This window comes from Leuciscus leuciscus (genome assembly GCF_965113295.1).
Source record: "Leuciscus leuciscus genome assembly, chromosome: 1".
NCBI lineage: Eukaryota > Metazoa > Chordata > Actinopteri > Cypriniformes > Leuciscidae > Leuciscus > Leuciscus leuciscus.
The window spans coordinates 48,794,972-48,813,418 of record NC_138725.1 but is presented as its reverse complement, the minus strand read 5'-3'; the positions used below and the strand labels follow the sequence as shown (position 1 = coordinate 48,813,418).

Here is an 18,447-nt window from a genome sequence, read left to right as displayed (position 1 = left end):
ATTATTACTTCTAGATGATGATCTATTTGGTGAGTAAGTTATAGCGTAACCACGTAATTTAAAGGGATAGTTTACCCCCCAAAAATAAAATTCTGCAATTATTTACTCAACCTCATATAACATTTTGTTTTACGGAAGACAAAAGAAGATATTTTGAAGAGTTTTGGCGACCATTAACTTATATTGTATGCCGGAATAAAAATGTATAGGTAGTAGACCTATGCTCCACAGAAGAAAAAAATAGTGAATAAATTATAACAAAATTTCATTTATGAGTGAACTATACATTTAAGTGCAAAGAGCATTTTAAAAAGCATTTTTTTCATTAAATAAAATTATTATCCTGTATCTATAAAACAAACAAGTGATTTTCCTTTTAGTTAAAGTCAGTATAAACGAAAATTGTTTCTTCCCTGTTGTGCCGTATATCTGACTGAAATGGCTTCTCAAACCACGCACTTATCAGACACTCTCACGCCACATATGACACATCCATTTTCTCACGCACAGAAAAATCACGAAGCAAAGAGGACACGGAGACCGACAGACAAGACAGAGATAAAATATATATATGTTTTTGATATAAAAAACAATTCAGCTCTCAGATTCTGTCAATTCTATTACGAAATTCAAACAATACCGTTTTGGCGCTTGTAAATGTGACGTGACCGATCCCTAGCGCCTCAGTTCAAGTGGCACGAGTGGATCATCTCTAACTTACCAGCTAGTAGGCTAAATAAACACGAATGAACAATGTTGAAAGATACAGTACAACTTACCGAAATGTATGGTTATTCACCGTACATAATATCGATCAATCAGTGTTTTTCAACCGCGGAAAGAGGTCAATAAAACATCTGGATAACAATTATGTCACATAACATTTAAGTTACCTCAGGAAAGCCATTTAATGACCATAATATAGGCTATAGTACATTAGCTGGCTAGAAAAAAAAGAGCTATAGAGAGTATTTTGCTAAATATGTGCACTACTAAAATGTACTACTACTATTATTACTACTATTATTTTTTTTTAAATATATAAAAAAATATTTTTACTTATATCATTAAATAAAGTTGTTATTATAATAAAAACGAGTTCTTTTTAACCTTAAATAATACTACCAGCTGATAGGGCTCTCTGTATGTTTACAGCAGGCTAGGTGAGTTTTTTAATTTTTTTGAGAAAAATGTACACCTATCTTGTTTAGGCTACCTAATATTTATCCAAATGAGTCAATATTGAATCAAATCACAAGAATTTAACTGAAATCGTGAAATTTGTGTCAGCAATATTTAAAAAAACGTAGCTTACCAGAAATTGTACCATGTAAATACTGTAGCATGTTGTCACTAAACCTAATAAAATTGTTTAGTTACTAAAATGTTTTGACAATCATAATACACTTTTTTTTTTTATTATTATTGCTATTGTTGTGATGTCATGTAAACAGGTCATCAGAGATGTTGTTGCAAGAGAGAGCGGAGGTTATTTTGATTAAAGATTTCAAGGAAACATGCATTTAAACATTTTGATTTCATGGTGACTTTAATGCTGAGGATAAGACTGCACAGGCCAGGTGCCTATATCAGAACATAAAAACACACCCTCTCTTATCTCCTCCCTGCTGCCTCTGCAGCCCTTCCTGCCACTGCTCAATCTCATTCGTGTCGACTGCCCAGAGTCCACGAACATAGCCTTCCACAAGCTCTCCAGCTCAAGGATAGAGGACATAACACTATAGCAAAAGAGAGGAAAAGATAAAGGTGAGGGCATAGTCAATTGTCCAAAGTCAGGTAGGGTAAGGTTATGTTGTTTGCTGTGCAAATCTGTAATCACTGCTCAGTCATACCAATGTACCATAACTTAACTGCCATTTTTAATGGGAATTGGATGAAGAATGGCTCTTTTTCCGGTACTGAACACTGTAACGTCTGTAAAATTACATTGAAATTGAAATTGTGTAAATGTTGTGTTTTGGTGAGGATTCTAGATCGTGGAAAATGTGAATATAGTAACAATGTACCATCTGAATGAATATGTTGAAAGTGACTATTGGCTCAGAGGAGAAATTATAACCTTTTTGAAAAATTAAAACAAGAAGATTTGGGTGGAGTAATCCAAACTGTCTCTGCCTTCCTTTTGTAGTCACATTATCATGATTGCATACTCTTTCTAACACCTGTGGTGCATTCCAGGGCCTCGTTGTTGAAACATGTCCCTCTATAGCTTTGGATTGGAGCCTCTGTCCTGTCATGCCTGGAACAAAGACCGAACACGTAAGAGCAAACTAGTTTACATTTTAAATATAAATGACATCCCTTCAGCCTCTTAATGTTGCAGCCTGCAGTTCCATCTTCATCCATTAAAATACTCAGAGGAATATCAGTTTGTCTTTGGGAGAAAAGCATGCACTTTTCCATTTGTACGCATCATTTTGCTATGAACTTACTGTAATATTGTTGCTTTACACGTGGATTTTTGTTTACAAGAAATTCCAAAATATAATTTTCTCAGGTTTATTTGATGTGTATAAAAAATCCTAATAATATTGTTTTTATTAGAAATCGCCCTTAGCCCCAACACCAATGATGTGCACATTTACCAGAAGAAAGGAAAGGAATGGATTAAGATTCATGAACTGACAGAGCACAGTGGGCGAATCACAGGTAAGACAAAAGAGAATAGCTGCCACATTAGTCATTAACCTGCCGATACTGTGAAACTGACCCATAAAACAAACATTATCTCAGCGCTCCAATGAAGGGCATGAACTAAACCACTGTAAACAGTGCAAGCCTATATGTTTGAGTTCTGTAATAACTGCATTTTTTGAAAGTTGCAATGAAATGGAAGTAGTGACAGATCTTTTCTTCCATATTATGATGTACATCCCAGCGAAACAGATTATCGATAAAGAAAAAAAATAGGATGCAGTGGGTTGTACGAAAGAGGCGTGGTTTAAGATTGAGTTATGACATTTTGAATAAAAATTACAAGGCCAAGGTCAAAACTAATTAAAAAAAATGAAACATACGCATGGATAGTTCACAATAAGATCAATAACATGCATTTAGAAACTAAATGAATTGATACTATTTCAGTTTGCCAGTTACTAAAACTGCACAATAAAATATGTTGCACTAAAATCTTTTAATATATAGATTTTAATAATAAATGAACATAACTAACAATTGATTTAACTTTTAGGGATTGATTGGGCCCCAGAGTCCAACCGTATAGTGACATGTGCCTCCGATAGGAATGCCTATGTGTGGACACTTAAGGATGGTGTTTGGAAGCCAACATTGGTGCTGGTTCGCATCAATCGAGCCGCCACATGTGTCAAGTGGTCACCTCTTGAGAACAAGTTTGCTCTTGGAAGTGGAGCCAAACTTATTTCAGTGTGCTACTTTGAAAAAGAAAATGACTGGTGAGACTTGATTGTATAATATCTTTTGTTGTTTATAATATATGACTATTATGCATTATCTCTCATGTAGCTTTAATAAGCTCTCATGTTCATGATTGCCTCTATAGGTGGCTGAGTAAGCATATCAAGAAACCCATTAACTCCACCGTTCTGAGTCTAGACTGGCATCCCAACAACATGCTTCTGGCAGCTGGCTCTGCTGATCTCAACTGCAGGTTTGATTATTGCAATGATATTATATTCAGACTGCACAATGTTTTTTTTTTGTTTTTTTGTAACGTAAGTCTTTTTTGTTGTCATAGAATTTTTTCTGCATATATCAAAGACATTGAGGACAGGCCTGGACCAACACCATGGGGATCCAAAATGCCCTTTGGGGAGGTGCTTCTGGAGTATAAGGAGTGCGGAGGCTGGGTGCACAGTGTCTGTTTCTCTCCATCTGGTGATGCTCTAGCCTGGGTTAGCCACAACAGCGCCATCAGTGTAGCAGACGCCTCACAGGGAAAAGAGTAATACCAAGATTTACAAAGAACAATTAGCTTAGTAAAACTCCATTTTCATGCAAACACAGAAAAGCAAACTAAAATAATTTGATGCTCAATATCCTTGAATTCTATGCATCTATTAAAAACACTGCCTGAAAGTAATAATATGCACAGCATGATCTTTAGCATTCACTTTTAGATTTCTCACATATGAAATTTTGTGCATTGCAGGGTTACTCAGCTGACAACAAGACATCTTCCATTGCTGAGCTTGCTGTTTGTCAGTGAGACTCAGATTGTAGCTGCGGTAAGACAATAATGATGATAATAAGAAATATTTCTTGAGCATCAAAGCAGCATATTAGAATGATTCCTGAAGGATCATGTGACACTGAAGACTGGAGTAATGCCGCTGAAAATTCAGCTTTGCATTCAAAGGAATAAAATACATTTTTAAATATAGGCTACATCGGTTATTTTATATTGTAAAAAAAATCACAATATTGCTGTTTTTACTGTATTTTTTATCAAATAACATTTGTGTATATGTGTGTGGTTGATCTTAGGGCCACGACTGTTGCCCTTATCAGTACTCATACAAGGGTCCTGGATGCTTAGAGTTTGTGAAGAAAGTGGACATTCCCAAGCAGAGCTCCAAGGGCAACATGTCTGCCATGCAGCATTTCCGTAATCTGGACAAAAGAGCGACTGATGAGGAAGACACTGAGTTGGGCAGTCTGCATCAGAACAGCATCACGTAATAGAAGGCTTGACGTCTACAAGCACACAAGATTTTGGTCTAATTTCAACATCTTTTGCATTATGCTAACATTTCAATTGCAGTTTGCTAAGACTTTGTTTCTACTGTAGCCAACTATGTATTCTGGAAGGGCGGAAGGCCAAGGTGGAGAAATTCAGCAGTGTGTCTTTAGATGGTGCCATGGTTGTCTGGGATTTCAAGGTATTGTATTGTCACGAAACAACTTGTGAGCCATTTTAATATTACTGTTTAAATCTAGATCGTCTAAGCATTGTCTGTACTTATATTAATAATGACTTTTCCTCTTTAATGTTATTTTTAGCACTGAGACACCATGGGATCTGGAGAGAGCAGAAAACAATAATAATCTGGGACCATCTTTTTGTTATTTGTTTGTTTTCTCAGACACTTTTTTTGCATTAACTACAATACTTACACTTTAAAGTAATTATAGCCTATTGATATAATGATGTACTGTGGTGTGATGGCTGATCCCAAACTCGTTGTTGTTCAATAGCTTTTGTGCAGTATTAATGAATCTAAACAGTGCAAAAATAAATGACCGTTTAGCACCAAAAAGAGAATTAACTTTGTATGAAATGACTATCATAAATGCACATTTCATTTTCTATTCCAAGTGTGCTGCTAAAGAAAGAACACAGATTCTGCATTTCAGGTTTTGTTTTTTAATGATTTGTAAAAAATACAAAAATTACTATTAAAAACATTGGGTGATTTTGTCTTTTTTTTCTCTCTGTGTGTTGGAACTCTTGCTACGACACGTCATCAACTGCAAAAGTCTGTTAGATGCAAATGACTACTATGCAAATGACTGATAAACTGATGAGTGTAAGAGTACTGGACGAAGGATTTGACGGATGGAGTGAAAAGTCAGTTTAATAGCAGACAATTAATTGATTGTATCAACAATTTTTATCTTAAATAAATAGTATTTTAATAAAACATGGGAAAAAAAACTTTTTAACTGAGAGATATAATGAATGAATGACGCTTTATAACATTATAATAAACTTTGTATAATGTTTATGTATATATTTTCATGTATTTTATTTACTGAATAACGGCTGCAACAAACTGGAACACATTACATTTCAATAAACCATTTTTGATCAAACTTAACCGAAAATATGCCAGGATGTGAATGATCACGTGATGACGTTTAAGAACAACCGAATCGGTTTAAAATCAGTCAATAAACTGTTGGAAAGAAGCGATTCGCAGTCATGAGTCGGGCTTCTTAGGGCTAATAAATGTTGCGCGGCAGAGCAAGAATAAAAGGCTGTGAGTGAGTGACTCTTTCATGGATGTATTGGTAAAAATTGGACAAATGTAATACTGCAAAGCCAAACCACTCCCCCTTTGACTTAATTCCGCACTTACCGCCAATCAGCGTCTATCTCAGTTCACTCGACCAATCAGTGCTCAGCCGGACGACAACACAGCGCATTTTCCTTCAACCACTAGTATGTGATGTTGATGTGACGCAACAACTATCAGCTGGTTTTGTTTTGCTTCATTCCCTATGCTCCGCTAGAAGTCGTAAATGTACAAAAACTTGCGTTTTAATTAATTAATGTGAGGCAGAAGAATAGCTGAAGCGTTGGAGTATATTTGTCTTCCACTTTATTCGGACCTTACAGTTTTTTCTTCAGTAGGTCTCCGCTTTGCCACTATCTTTCCAAGAGGTCCAACCGATCCCAGGCCTCCGATCCAGGGCGGAGGGAGGGAAGGAGGTCGTTGGGAATCGGGATCGGGATGGAGATCGAGGAGGGAGCCGACGGTCCTGGCGGGCCGGGGCCGGGGCCGGGGCCGTGCTGCGTCTCCTTCAACCAGGACTCCACGTAAGCATCATCTGCCGAATCGGATATTTCTATGATGCTATTAACAGCGGTTTACCTTACAAGAGGGAATGTCACCTCCGCTTAAAGGATTGTCCGCTATTTACTGTCTGTTTTGATTATTACACATCCATAAAAAGCCAGTCACTATGTTATAACGGTGTTTTGCATGCATAATATGAGAGATGAGCTTAGTGTTGTTTCAGCACTGTTTTTCAATGGTTGTACAATGTTTTTTGAGCAGAAGTGCTTTAAATGGGATTTAACTAACAAACAAAACACAACAAAAATCCACTAATATTACTTATAGATTAGATATGATTATGAATATTGTAGCCTATACATGATTTTATAGAGAAGAAACTGAATGTTGCTCCCTTTTTCACGTTTTCTCAAAGCAGCATTTGCAGTATTGTGAGATTGTATTGATCAGTCCACAGTCTCCTGACGAAATGAGCCGCTCGTGTCCTCTTTTCTAGTGGTTGATTGATCACACTGGTTTCTTGTCTGAAAAGTCAAGCACAGCAAATCAAACACAAAACATGATACTGAGAGTCAGGTGATCTGATATATCGCCCCTTTGAGATTATAGTCAGCTATCTCTCTTGGGGCAAAACAGATATGTATTAGAAAAATCTGAATTGTGTTATTTTGTATATATAATTATTACCAACATGTCAGACGGTCTTGCTGTAAACACAAGGTTTTGTCTTGGGTTTCAGCAGTGTGGTCAGTGATGGTGGAGACATACCTATGTTCTCCAATAAAAGTAGAAAAGGACATGCTAAGCACAGGATCTGACGTGAACAGCTTTTTCTAGAGGAATGAAGGGCCTGCAAAACAGATGTGGGCTCTCCCCCCCCCCCCTTAAAAATAGATCCCAGTTAATGTAACAGGCATCAACTCTTCTGTTTATATGTAAGCCAAATGATTACAATCCACACAAATGTTTCTGTCTTGAGTCAGAACCTGTGTTGTATTAGGATTTTAAAAGGACTTAGCTTGCCACTTAAAAATGAAGTGGTAGTTTCTGTGTTGGCCATTGCATCTGTGTTTTCCTTCATTATAATAAAGAAAATCAATCTAATTATATTTAATATTATATTATATTTCACTGTATTAAGCTGTTTATACATAATAAATTGCATGTATACACAGTGTAATTAGTAAGTGAAAATAACTTCCAAATAATGGATGTATTCATTTAACAGATTTGATACAGCGTCATGTCTTTTTGTTTTTCCAGGTCTTTGGCTGTGGGCACCAAAACTGGATACAAACTATTCTCTGTGACCTCTGTGGACAAACTGGACTGCATTCATGAGAGTAGTGAGATATTTTCCCGTTCTTTTTTGGTGTAAACTTGATATAAATGGCAAGTATGACTGTCTGCCAAACCTACAGTGCAATAGGAGGAACCATCATGTGCAATATAATGAAGTGAACAAAGGGTGTAGTCACTTTCTAACGAGTCACTTAACAAATACATTGAAAATGCCATCTCATTTCCTTTTTATTTTGTTGAGAAAGATAGGAGAAGATATTTGACTTTACGGATATGTTGGAGAATGTTTGTCTCTGTATGTGACCTGTGGTTGTATTGCCAGTATTGATGTGATAAACTCACCCTAGAGGGCTTAAAGTTGTCCTTGTCTGTTTTGATTTATGTTGCATTATGGCAATGCCTTATGTGTTTGATATTGTATCTGCAGCCCACAACAAAGATGGCAGGTAAAAAGCTAAAGACAGAGAAACAGCCTGTTTTGCTGATGTGTGTAAAATAAAAGGTAAACTTGGAAAAGCATAGGGGACTTATTTACAATAATGTAATGGTAAAAAAAAAGAAAAGACTCATATCACTGACAACCTGTATATTTTTTTGTATTTCTTTGGAACAAAATAAAGTGGGTTAAGCTGCAAAAAACACATTTACACTGATTATTATGTGTGCACAATGACTGTGTTTAAATTTTATATTTTAACTGATTTAAAGAGAAACATTTTCCCCTTTAAATGTAGCTCATCCTTAAAAAGATGTGCCTCAACTACATGTGTCTTTTTTAGTTTATGTTGCTGCTAATGCGTCCTTTTCACTTCTCCCCTTCAGCAGAAACTCCAGACGTGTATATCGTGGAAAGGCTTTTCTCCAGCAGCCTGGTTGTGGTGGTGAGTCAGTCCATGCCACGTCGCATGAATGTCTACCACTTCAAAAAGGGCACAGAGATTTGCAACTACAGTTACTCGAACAACATTCTTGCAGTGCGTCTCAACAGACAGGTAAATACAACACAGCTGTGCTGGAGCGAGGCACCTGCCACTTATAAATTATAAAGCTTCTGGACAAGATGATTGCCTTTCTGTGCTCTTTCGTCGTTAAACTTGAAAATGTGGTTTGGTTTGTTAGTAAATATGTAATTTGTTTTTATATGTGTGTGTGTTTTTTTTTTTTTTCGTGGCAGAGACTGGTTGTCTGTCTGGAGGAATCCATTTATATCCACAATATAAAAGACATGAAACTCCTGAAAACCCTTCTCAACACACCATCCAACCCATCAGGTAAGGGAATTGAAAAACAAATCAAACAAAAACAGTTAATCTAGAATAATCATTTTGAACTGTCTGTGTAATAATAATAATAATAACTGTCTAATAATTTTTAATCTGCATAAATATTAACCCACTCATGTGTTTCTGTAGGTCTCTGTGCTCTCTCCATCAACCATTCCAACTCTTTCCTGGCATATCCAGGCAGTGACACCATCGGAGAAATTATTGTCTATGATGCCAACAATCTGGTAAAAATGCAGGCCAAGAAACTGTTTAGCTGCTCATTTTGGCAGTTCCTTTGGTTGAGTTAGTTGCTGTACATGAGACAAATGCCTGCTCTTCAGTCCTGATGCACTATATAAATCTTTGTCTTTGTTGTGTGTTTGTGTGTCTTTGTCTGCTCAGAGCACTGTGACCATGATTCCAGCTCATGACAGTCCACTGGCCGCCATCACCTTCAATGCCTCCGGCACCAAACTGGCCAGTGCTTCTGAAAGGGTAAAGCTCCACTGTTTATACAGAAACACAGCCTGTTAGTGAATCTCACAAAACCGTTTAAGAAAACGTCTGAGTCAAAAAAACTTTACAATGAGGTTCTATTAGTTAACAATTAACATTACTTTATGTCTTAACTAACTTTAACTAACAATGAGCAATACATTTGTTACAGTTTTTATTATTCTTTGTTGATGTTAGCTAATAAAAACAACTGTTCATTGTTAGTTTATGTTAGCTCAGGACCATTACATAATCTTAACATACAACTTTTTATTTTAATAATGTATCAATAAATGTTGAAATTAATATTAACTAAGATTAATAAATGCTGTAGAAGTATTTTTCATTGTTAGTTCATGTTAACTAATGTTAATAAATCGAAACTTATTGTAAAGTGATGCCGAAATTATATTTTACCTGTTTTTGGTAGCATTAAGATTTTTTGCATTGTGATTATTTTCATGTCAGTTTAGCACACCCCACATTGTCATTAACATAAAGCTTCTTTTTTTTCATATGCAAAATTTTCATTATGCAAAAAAGAAATATGATGTTATGTCATTTTTGTAAGTTTTTTAGGGTTGTGTATGTTATAAGGCTTTTATGCTGATTTAAAAAAAAAAACATTATATTATAATATTTTGTTGTAATTATAATATTTGTTTATTTTGAAATGTAATATTTAATTATATTGACATTATTTTAATCTTTTTGACTCCACAACAATATTTGAAGGCCCCAGATATCTCCAGTTGTTCGTGATTTATTGGACAAGAATTAAGGATGAATATAATTTTTTTACTCAGAATTTCTACCCGATAACATATTTTAGAGCTGTTAAGTAAAGGGGTCATATGATGGTTCTAAAACAGAACATTATTTTGTGTATTTGGTTTAATGCAATGTGTTTACACTGTTTTAGGTTAAAAAAGTCATTATTTTACACACACTGTGCATTATTGTTGCTCCTCTATGCCCCGCCTTTCTGAAACACGTTGGTTTTTACAAAGCTCATCGCTCTGAAAAGCGTGTTTTGCTCTGATTGGCCAGCGATCCAGTGCATTGTGATTGGCCCAAAAACCTTAAGCGCGTGACATTTCCGTTGCAAACCATATTTGGAACATCAGCTCCCAGAGCAATAATGACAGGTGATTAATGATAATGACACTGTTCTGGAACAGTGTTGAAAATAAAGCTTAAGCACTGTTTTCTAATTGTGTCCTCTTTTGGAAGGCCAAACAAAGTAGTTTGGCTTTAGCAACGAAAAACAGTGTCTCCACGACATGGCGGCAACAATACAGCGAGAATAAAAGTTATGCCTTCTTTCTTTGTACACGTTTGGGTGGTGTTATGAAACGTACTGACGTAGATTTGTGAGGGTGTGTTTGAACGAAGCGTTTTAAGAAGACGTGGCTGAGCCTTAACTTTTATAAAGAATATCTCTTTAGGTTTGACACTTTGAGCTTTGTAACTCTGCAGATCTTATACATGCACAAACAGCTACATAACACACTAAAGAAAAAGGAAAACAAGAAATCGCATCATATGACCCCATATGTCCAGATTTGCTGTATTGTGAAATATACGGAGCACCTAAAGGGACAAAAATGAGATGAGAGGGAAAAAATATTTCAATGCTTTTGCATTCACTCACAAAAGTTTCTCGGGGGAACTCAAAAATATGCGAGGGAACGCAAAGGCATTGGCATCATTTTTCTATCCACGTCATATTTTTGTCCCTTTAGGGGCTCCATAGAAATAAAATGTCACAATGAAAAACAATTCTAATTGTCCTAAAATATGTTTTGTATTCTTTAAGCAAAATATAATGTCTTGTTTTTTGGTGTTTTTTCTTTCTATTTACGGGGTGAAATGCAACCCAGACGTGTTTATGAGAGATTCACATAGTCATACCTTATACACAAACGTAGTCCACTTCTTCTCTCCCGTCCCAGGGCACAGTGATTCGAGTCTTCTCCATTCCAGAGGGACTGCGCTTGTTTGAGTTCCGGCGGGGGATGAAAAGGTACATTGATGATGATGATGATTCAAAGCTCACAGTGAACACTGAAGATACTTTAATCATATAGAAAGAGAGTTGAAGGTGTTTGTGTAAACTGTGGTGTGTGTGAGTCTGTTTTATGTATGCTTTTGACCTTTGTGTGTTTGTGTCCCCAAAGGTATGTCAACATCAGCTCCCTTTCCTTCAGCCCGGATGCTCAGTTCCTCTGTGCCTCAAGCAATACAGAGACGGTGCACATTTTCAAGCTTGAACAGCACAGCCCAAGGTACTGAAAATGCTCCTTGCTACCAGTGTAATTAAGTCAGAATCTCTTTTTTTTTTTACTGACAAATCTAAACTTTGTCAGTGTTTGTGTTTGTGTTCATCCATGTTTTTGTGGATGTTTTTTACTTGCAGTGGGGAGGAGGAAGCTCCCTCTTGGTCAACATATGTAGGTAAGATGTTCACAGCAGCCAGTAGCTACCTCCCAGCACAGGTGTCAGGCATGATGAGTCAAGACCGAGCCTTCGCAACCGTCCGTCTCCAGATGGCCGGTCAGAAGAATGTCTGTGCCCTGGCAATGTGAGTCCTGCATTACACAGCAATCTAGAATGAGTAACAGTATTTACTGAGGAAAAAACTCATTCAAGAGTTTCACTTGACCAATCAGAATCCAGAAACTTCCACGTTTGCTTGTGGCCTCCTCTGATGGGCAGCTATTCATCTATAACATTGACCCTCAAGATGGGGGTGAGTGCACTCTGGTGCAGAAGCACAGGTGAGTTTTCACTCTTTTTTTAAACAAATGAGCTGTGTGGTATGTTATTAAATATAGCACGTAAAAAAATAATTGTTTTGTGCTATACATACTTTCATGCTGGATTCCTTTGTAAGTGCTCAGGCAACTGGACGAGTTAAAAAGGCTTCAAACTTTTAAATCTGTTCACTCAAAATGGTTAAAGGAATAGTTTTAAAAATGAAAATTCTGTCATCATTTACTCACCCTCAAGTACTTTCAAACCTGTATGAATTTCTTTATTCTGCTGAACACAAAAGAAGATATTTTGAAGAATGTCGGTAACAAAACAGTTGATGGACACCATTGACTTCCATAGTAGGGAAAAAAATACTATGAAAGTCAATGGGGTACATCAACTGTCTGATTACTGACATTCTTCAAAATATCTTCTTTTGTGTTTAGCGGAAGAAAGAAACTCACACAGGTTTGAAACTACTTGAGGGAGAGTAAATGATGACAGAATTTTCATTTTTAGGTGAACTATTCCTTTAAGAAGTTCAGTGACCTTTTCTGCATTTTACATCATCATGCCAGTGGATGACAAGAATCAACAAGTAGTGTCTTTTTGTGCATTATGAGCTTGTCATTGTGTCTGACTCAAGTGATTCATTGAAAAGCACAAACAAAACAAGTCTTATTAAAATTTGCATGTCTACAATTCTACTGAGATTCTACAGAAAGAGTGTTTATCAAGATGCATAAGTGTTTTTCCTCAAAAAACGACTAGTTTTGTTACAGTTAGCTAAAACTACAACTAAAATTATTAAAAATCGTTTTAGGTCAATTGAAATTAAGTAAAGATTTTAGTTAAAAACTTAAACTTATAAAACCTAAAATTAACCATGGAAACTAACTGAAGTTGAAAATAGTATTAGAATTACTAAAACTAAATCTTAAATAAAAATAATTAAAGCCCGATAGAAATATAAAAAACTAAAAATGGCAGCACATAACAACATTATTAAACCTTAAACTAAAATGAAAATGCAAACTGAAAATATAAAAAGTTCATATAGTAAAATAATATAAAATAGTTAAAAATAAGCTATAGTAAATACTATATGGTGCATAAATACTAAGATAACACTGTAAATGACAACAACAAAAAAGAAAATAAATGTTCTCCCTCCAGTCAAATGTGGGGCATAATTAATCAAGATATAAAAAAAAAAAAAAAAATAGCTCTAAATTAATTAATAGATTCTTAGTTAGTTTTAAATGTGCGTGGTAAGCGGTACGTTTTACAAATTCAAAATTCTTCCACCCCTTTTCTTTTATTGCTGTGAATGACTCGCATGCCGACATGCACACTCTCGTTCAGTCACTGACTCAGCAAATCCTCGTTCATGAATGAGGTGACCCAATTCATTCAATCCATTTACGAACAAGAGGCCTCGTGTGGTAGTTAGCAACTTACATATTTTTTAAAGCACAGCAGTTTCAAAATTCATGTTTGAGGTATGAGCATGAAAGTCTCTTTATAAGCGCAGACCTTATTTGTACTGATGTCGCCTTTAACCCCCAGGTTGTTTGGATCAGATAAGGAGTGGGAGGAGACAGAGAAATCTGAACTCACAGAGCCTCCGCAAGCATGCCAGTCATATGCTGCCACCGTGGCCATCCCCACCTCTGGACCCGTTACAGCCACTCTCACAGGTACCAACTTACACCCTTAATCACACACATTCATTCACATTTGAACTCATTTTCATGATCACCCAACTGTGCTCTTCTCAGGGTACTCCGAGGATGGGGGAGCTAAGAAGGGCGAGGTGATTCCCGAGCATGAGTTCGCAGCAGGGCCTGTGTGCCTGGACGACGAAACAGAATTTCCTCCCGTGAGCATTCGCTAACCTCTCCAAGTCAAAGCACCGGTGTTGCATTCCAGTGTATGGGGTTGTCTTGTCCCTCTGTCCACAAGCATTCAAACTAAGTGTGATTTATTATCTGTAACCAAACCAACACCAGCCTCTTCAGGTCTGATGAGGACCAAATGTTGCAGTTTAGTCACATCAGAAGCTGAATATGTTGTTTCTTACACAACATAAATGACAAATATCACTCCAGACATTATTTCTTTGAAAAATGAAATTATTTAGTATATATTTCAGTGGTATTACTCTGTATTTAGACTGAAGTAATGCTACATTAATGTAAGTATTTAGGCTAAGTTCAGGGTGAATACAGGCAAAGTGGGACATTTAAAGGTACACTATGTAACTTTTGGCCCTCTAGCGATTAAAAACAAAACTGCATGCATTTTGCAGAAGAACATTTTTTTGGTTGTGCTTGTACACTGCGAATGAATATGGTTATCCTACTGATCATAAATCATTCACTACTTGGCTTAAGAGATATAATATACAGTTTGGATAGAAAGGATGTTAGAGAGCTACTTATGGCAATCTATCTGTTTAATAAAATATCTTACCTGTTGAGTAATAAAACAGCATCTCTATGTTGCTTTTACAACATTTCAGATCCCTCAGTTCTCGCCATCTCTGAAAAGTCAAGCCAATATTGATTCTTGTTTTATTACGAGCTCTTTCACGTTCTCTTTTTGCCTGCAGACTCTCTCTCTTCGAGATTTAGCTGCTCCATCTCAACCTTTCTCGCTCATTGTGACAGCTAACCTATACCACTCGCACACCATACACGCTTCAAAGGAGCTGAAGGAACTTTCCTCTATTTACGGATATGACGAGACAGGCACGGACGAGTGACACATCAATTTACCCGCCTGTCTAAACACTTAAAATAGGCTTACCATAGAGAATCAGGGAAAGACAAGAACATGTTTTGGAAGAACAAATGTATTGAACAAAAACAAAAGTTACATCGTGTACCTTTAAGCACAATCACTATTACTAAAAAATTAGCATTTAGTTCATATAAATAGTATGTAATGAAATACCATTCAAATGTTAAGGGTCAGTACGATTTTTTTTTATTTCTTAAAGAAATGAATACTTTTATTCAGCAGGGGTGCATTAGATTAATTAAAAGTGACAGTAAATACATTTATAATGTTATAAATGATTATGTTATTTTAAATGAATGCTGTCTATTAACTTTATCAAAATATGTGACATTGGAAACTAGCAAGTAGTAAGTAATGATGTTGAAAATTCAGCGTTGTCATCACAGGAATACATTACATTTGAAAATATATTAAAATAAAAAATTGTATTTTAAATTGTAATAATATTTCACAATAGTACTGTTTTACTGTACTTTTGATCAAATAAATACAGCCTTGGTGAGCATAAGAGACTTTCTTGAAAAGCACTTAAAAAAACGTACTAACTCCAAACTTTTGAACGGTGGTGTATACGGTATGTAACAAATCTAATCATAATTTAAAAACAAAGGCAGTGACAAATCATCCAAATGTTTCACTTTATATGTATTCATCTTAGATGTTGAAAAACATTTTCTGACACTAAACCAGCTGTTGCTGTTTTATGATGTCTCTGATCTTATATACATGGACGTGAGCAGAAGTTAGTTGACTGATTCGTTTGTTTGTGCACAGACAGGACCAAGATATGAATGCATTGAATCCACCCTAGTTATTAGTTTTGATGCAGTAAATGCTGGGTTGATTCCTGGCCATTGCTTCATTAGATAACTATGTAACTATGAGAACTCTTTTTCTATTTCAGTCTAAATTTCATGACGTCAAACACATTTTTGTCTATGCACACACACACACACACACACACACACACACACACACAACATACAGAAGTATAAACATTCTACACCTTATATTCTGAACAAATCTCAATGGATTAATTGGATTTTAACGAGGATATTTTATGATGCGAACAATCTCAAGATCAAGTGGAGATATTAATAATGCTTTACATTGATGCAGTGCTCTCTTAACTCCACATGGTGGAGCACTTATTGTTGTCCGGCAGGCCTTGTTACTGCTAACACTTCATGTCTCGTTTTGATAGATCAGAAACTATAGTCTTTCAGATAGTTTAATAATATTGGTTTAAATGGAGGAGCTCAGGACTCTGATGTCAGAAGGATTTTATCATTTATAAGATATCAATTTGAACTTACATATCCAGATGCCATTGCTATTGCTTTCATATACCTTCCGAGTGTCATTGTGACTAACTGATATGGGTCAAACATGTTCTCAGCTAGCTCCTGTTGAGATCTGTATCTGTCTATAACACACCCATGGCTGAGGGAACAATAAAGCTCTGTTCTGGTTTCCGGTAGATAAATTGGTGCCGTGACGGATCTGGGCGAGGCAAGGGGAGACGACCGTGAGAGGGTAGAGAACAGGCGGAGGCCGCAACTGTCAATGGAGGACCCTCAGTGCATGAGCAAGGACAAACAATGATAATAATGATAAAAACCAACAAACTAACTTCAGGGTGCTAAATTATTTACGGAACGGTTGAAATGCTAATATCTTAAATCGAGTTGATCAGGGATTTGGGTCGTTGTCACTCAATCCCCTGAAGGGTGTGTTATAAATGAGGTGCATGACTGAAATATAACCACATATTGTTCTAGTTATGTAACACATTGTATTAATTCAGTCGTAATACTGTAGCATTTTATTCTTTTAATTTATAACACCATCATATTGAATCATAAGAGAAGAGGAATTACTTTTTTTTATATATATGTGTTTTGCTGTATTGATACTTAATATGTTTACATGTTACCATCCTGAATACTAATACAGCGGGATGTTTTGTATGTATGTGCCTATAATTTTACTTGTAAAAGTGCAAAGTATTTTGCTGGATCGCTCAAGACCAAAAGACAAAAAAAGATATGAATATGTAGGAAATATATTAGGAATGAAATTATGCAAAGCACCTCTTGTCTCCTGTGGTTTTTTCTTTTGCAAATTATTTGTTACAAAGGAAGTGAATAGATACTACCATTCAAAAGGTCTTTTTTTTTATTTAATTTTTTATAAATTGTTACTTTTTTTCAGCAAGGATGTATTCAGTTTATTAAAATTGACAGTAAAGACATTTGTATTATTCCAAAAAATATTAAGCAGCACAACTGTTTTCAACATTGATACTAATAAGAAATGTTTCTTGAGCAGCAAATCATCATATTAAAATGATTTCTGAAGGATCATGTGACACTGAAGACTGGAGTAATGATGCTGATAATTCAGCTTTGAAATCAAAGAAAATAAAAATTACATTATAAAATATATTAAAATAGTTCATTTAAATTGCAGTATTATGCAGTTTTACTGCATTTTAGATCAAATAAATGCAGCCTTGGAGAGACTTCTTTCACAAACTTTGTTTTTATAATTATATCTTACTGACCTGACTTGACATGACTTTAAACAGTTTGTTTGTGCCATTTTTCTGAGTTATCACCAGTCAACCTGATAAAAATCGAATGATATTGGAGAAAGACTGAGGACACCATGAACATTTCTGACTAACGTCATATTATAAGTATATGTGCCAAAGGTCGCGTTAGATTGTCTTTGTCTATCAGTTGATTTTAAAGATGAATTGTAAAAAAGGTTTGAATAGAAATGCATTTTACAAGTTGCTTAAGAGGCTTTTGTCTTTACAATCTAAATTTGATGGTATGGCCCACAAGATCCTTCAAAACAAAACATATGAAGTGTGAGTTTGCCATGTCTTTCTTTTACAGTGTAAACAAAGCATTTCATAGTCGATAACACTACAAAATGATATAGGATATAAGTTTGTACAAATATGAGATCATTAAGGCTAGAATAATCCCTTGGTTATACCGTTGTATATTTCAGCAAGAGTATAAGACAACAAGAGATGGAAAACCTTAGAAACTGGAGCACTTCGGTAGTGTGAGAAATCAGCTGTACTTCACTGATCAATATTTGTTTTGAAAGGCAAAAGAACATATTGAGCTTTGGGCACAATCCCGTCAAAATAACTCTGTTGTCCCACAGTGCTGTGTTCAACTTCTGAGGTCATGTTATGTTGCCTATTATTCTCTGCACTTGCTTGCAAAAGGATATTAATGGGATACTAATAATAGTTTATAGGTTAGGTTATGTAATTATAT

General features: G+C 35.7%; 2 protein-coding genes across 6 annotated transcripts; both read left to right on the top strand.

Moving 5' to 3' along the window:
• The first annotated feature begins 1,622 nt into the window (after nt 1-1,622).
• LOC309493280 (actin-related protein 2/3 complex subunit 1A) lies at nt 1,623-5,419 on the top strand. Of its 2 annotated transcripts, XM_082162452.1 has the most exons (10): nt 1,624-1,767; nt 2,200-2,280; nt 2,566-2,670; nt 3,212-3,434; nt 3,542-3,649; nt 3,737-3,943; nt 4,151-4,226; nt 4,486-4,676; nt 4,790-4,880; nt 5,002-5,419. In XM_082162452.1, the coding sequence occupies exons 2-10, from the start codon at nt 2,217-2,219 to the stop codon at nt 5,005-5,007; spliced, it is 1,071 nt and encodes a 356-aa protein (XP_082018578.1). In that variant the 5' UTR covers nt 1,624-1,767; nt 2,200-2,216; the 3' UTR covers nt 5,008-5,419. The 2 variants fall into 2 exon arrangements, with proteins under 2 accessions (XP_082018579.1, XP_082018578.1); XM_082162453.1 differs by lacking the exon at nt 3,737-3,943 and having other exon boundaries at nt 1,623-1,767.
• A 142-nt stretch (nt 5,420-5,561) lies between these two features.
• wipi1 (WD repeat domain, phosphoinositide interacting 1) lies at nt 5,562-17,237 on the top strand. 4 transcript variants are annotated; one of them, XM_082162407.1, is made up of 13 exons: nt 5,562-6,541; nt 7,785-7,864; nt 8,646-8,815; nt 8,998-9,094; nt 9,236-9,333; nt 9,491-9,583; nt 11,539-11,609; nt 11,764-11,871; nt 12,003-12,167; nt 12,256-12,363; nt 13,910-14,040; nt 14,122-14,222; nt 16,627-17,237. In XM_082162407.1, exons 1-13 carry the CDS (start codon nt 6,456-6,458, stop codon nt 16,675-16,677), a joined length of 1,359 nt encoding a protein of 452 aa, XP_082018533.1. In that variant the 5' UTR covers nt 5,562-6,455; the 3' UTR covers nt 16,678-17,237. The 4 variants fall into 4 exon arrangements, with proteins under 4 accessions (XP_082018533.1, XP_082018532.1, XP_082018531.1 ...); XM_082162406.1 differs by having other exon boundaries at nt 7,785-7,867; nt 8,649-8,815; XM_082162405.1 differs by having other exon boundaries at nt 7,785-7,867.
• The last annotated feature ends 1,210 nt before the right edge of the window (nt 17,238-18,447 follow it).

Coding starts and splice junctions, on each gene's coding strand:
- LOC309493280 (XM_082162452.1), top strand. CDS start 2,217: ATGTCCCTCTATAGCTTTGGATTGGAGCCTCTGTCCTGTCATGCCTGG. Junction 2,281..2,565: donor CTGGAACAAAGACCGAACAC/GTAAGAGCAAAC, acceptor TGTTTTTATTAG/AAATCGCCCTTAGCCCCAAC. Junction 3,435..3,541: donor TTTGAAAAAGAAAATGACTG/GTGAGACTTGAT, acceptor TTGCCTCTATAG/GTGGCTGAGTAAGCATATCA.
- wipi1 (XM_082162405.1), top strand. CDS start 6,456: ATGGAGATCGAGGAGGGAGCCGACGGTCCTGGCGGGCCGGGGCCGGGG. Junction 7,868..8,645: donor GGACTGCATTCATGAGAGTA/GTGAGATATTTT, acceptor TCTCCCCTTCAG/CAGAAACTCCAGACGTGTAT. Junction 9,334..9,490: donor TCTATGATGCCAACAATCTG/GTAAAAATGCAG, acceptor TTGTCTGCTCAG/AGCACTGTGACCATGATTCC.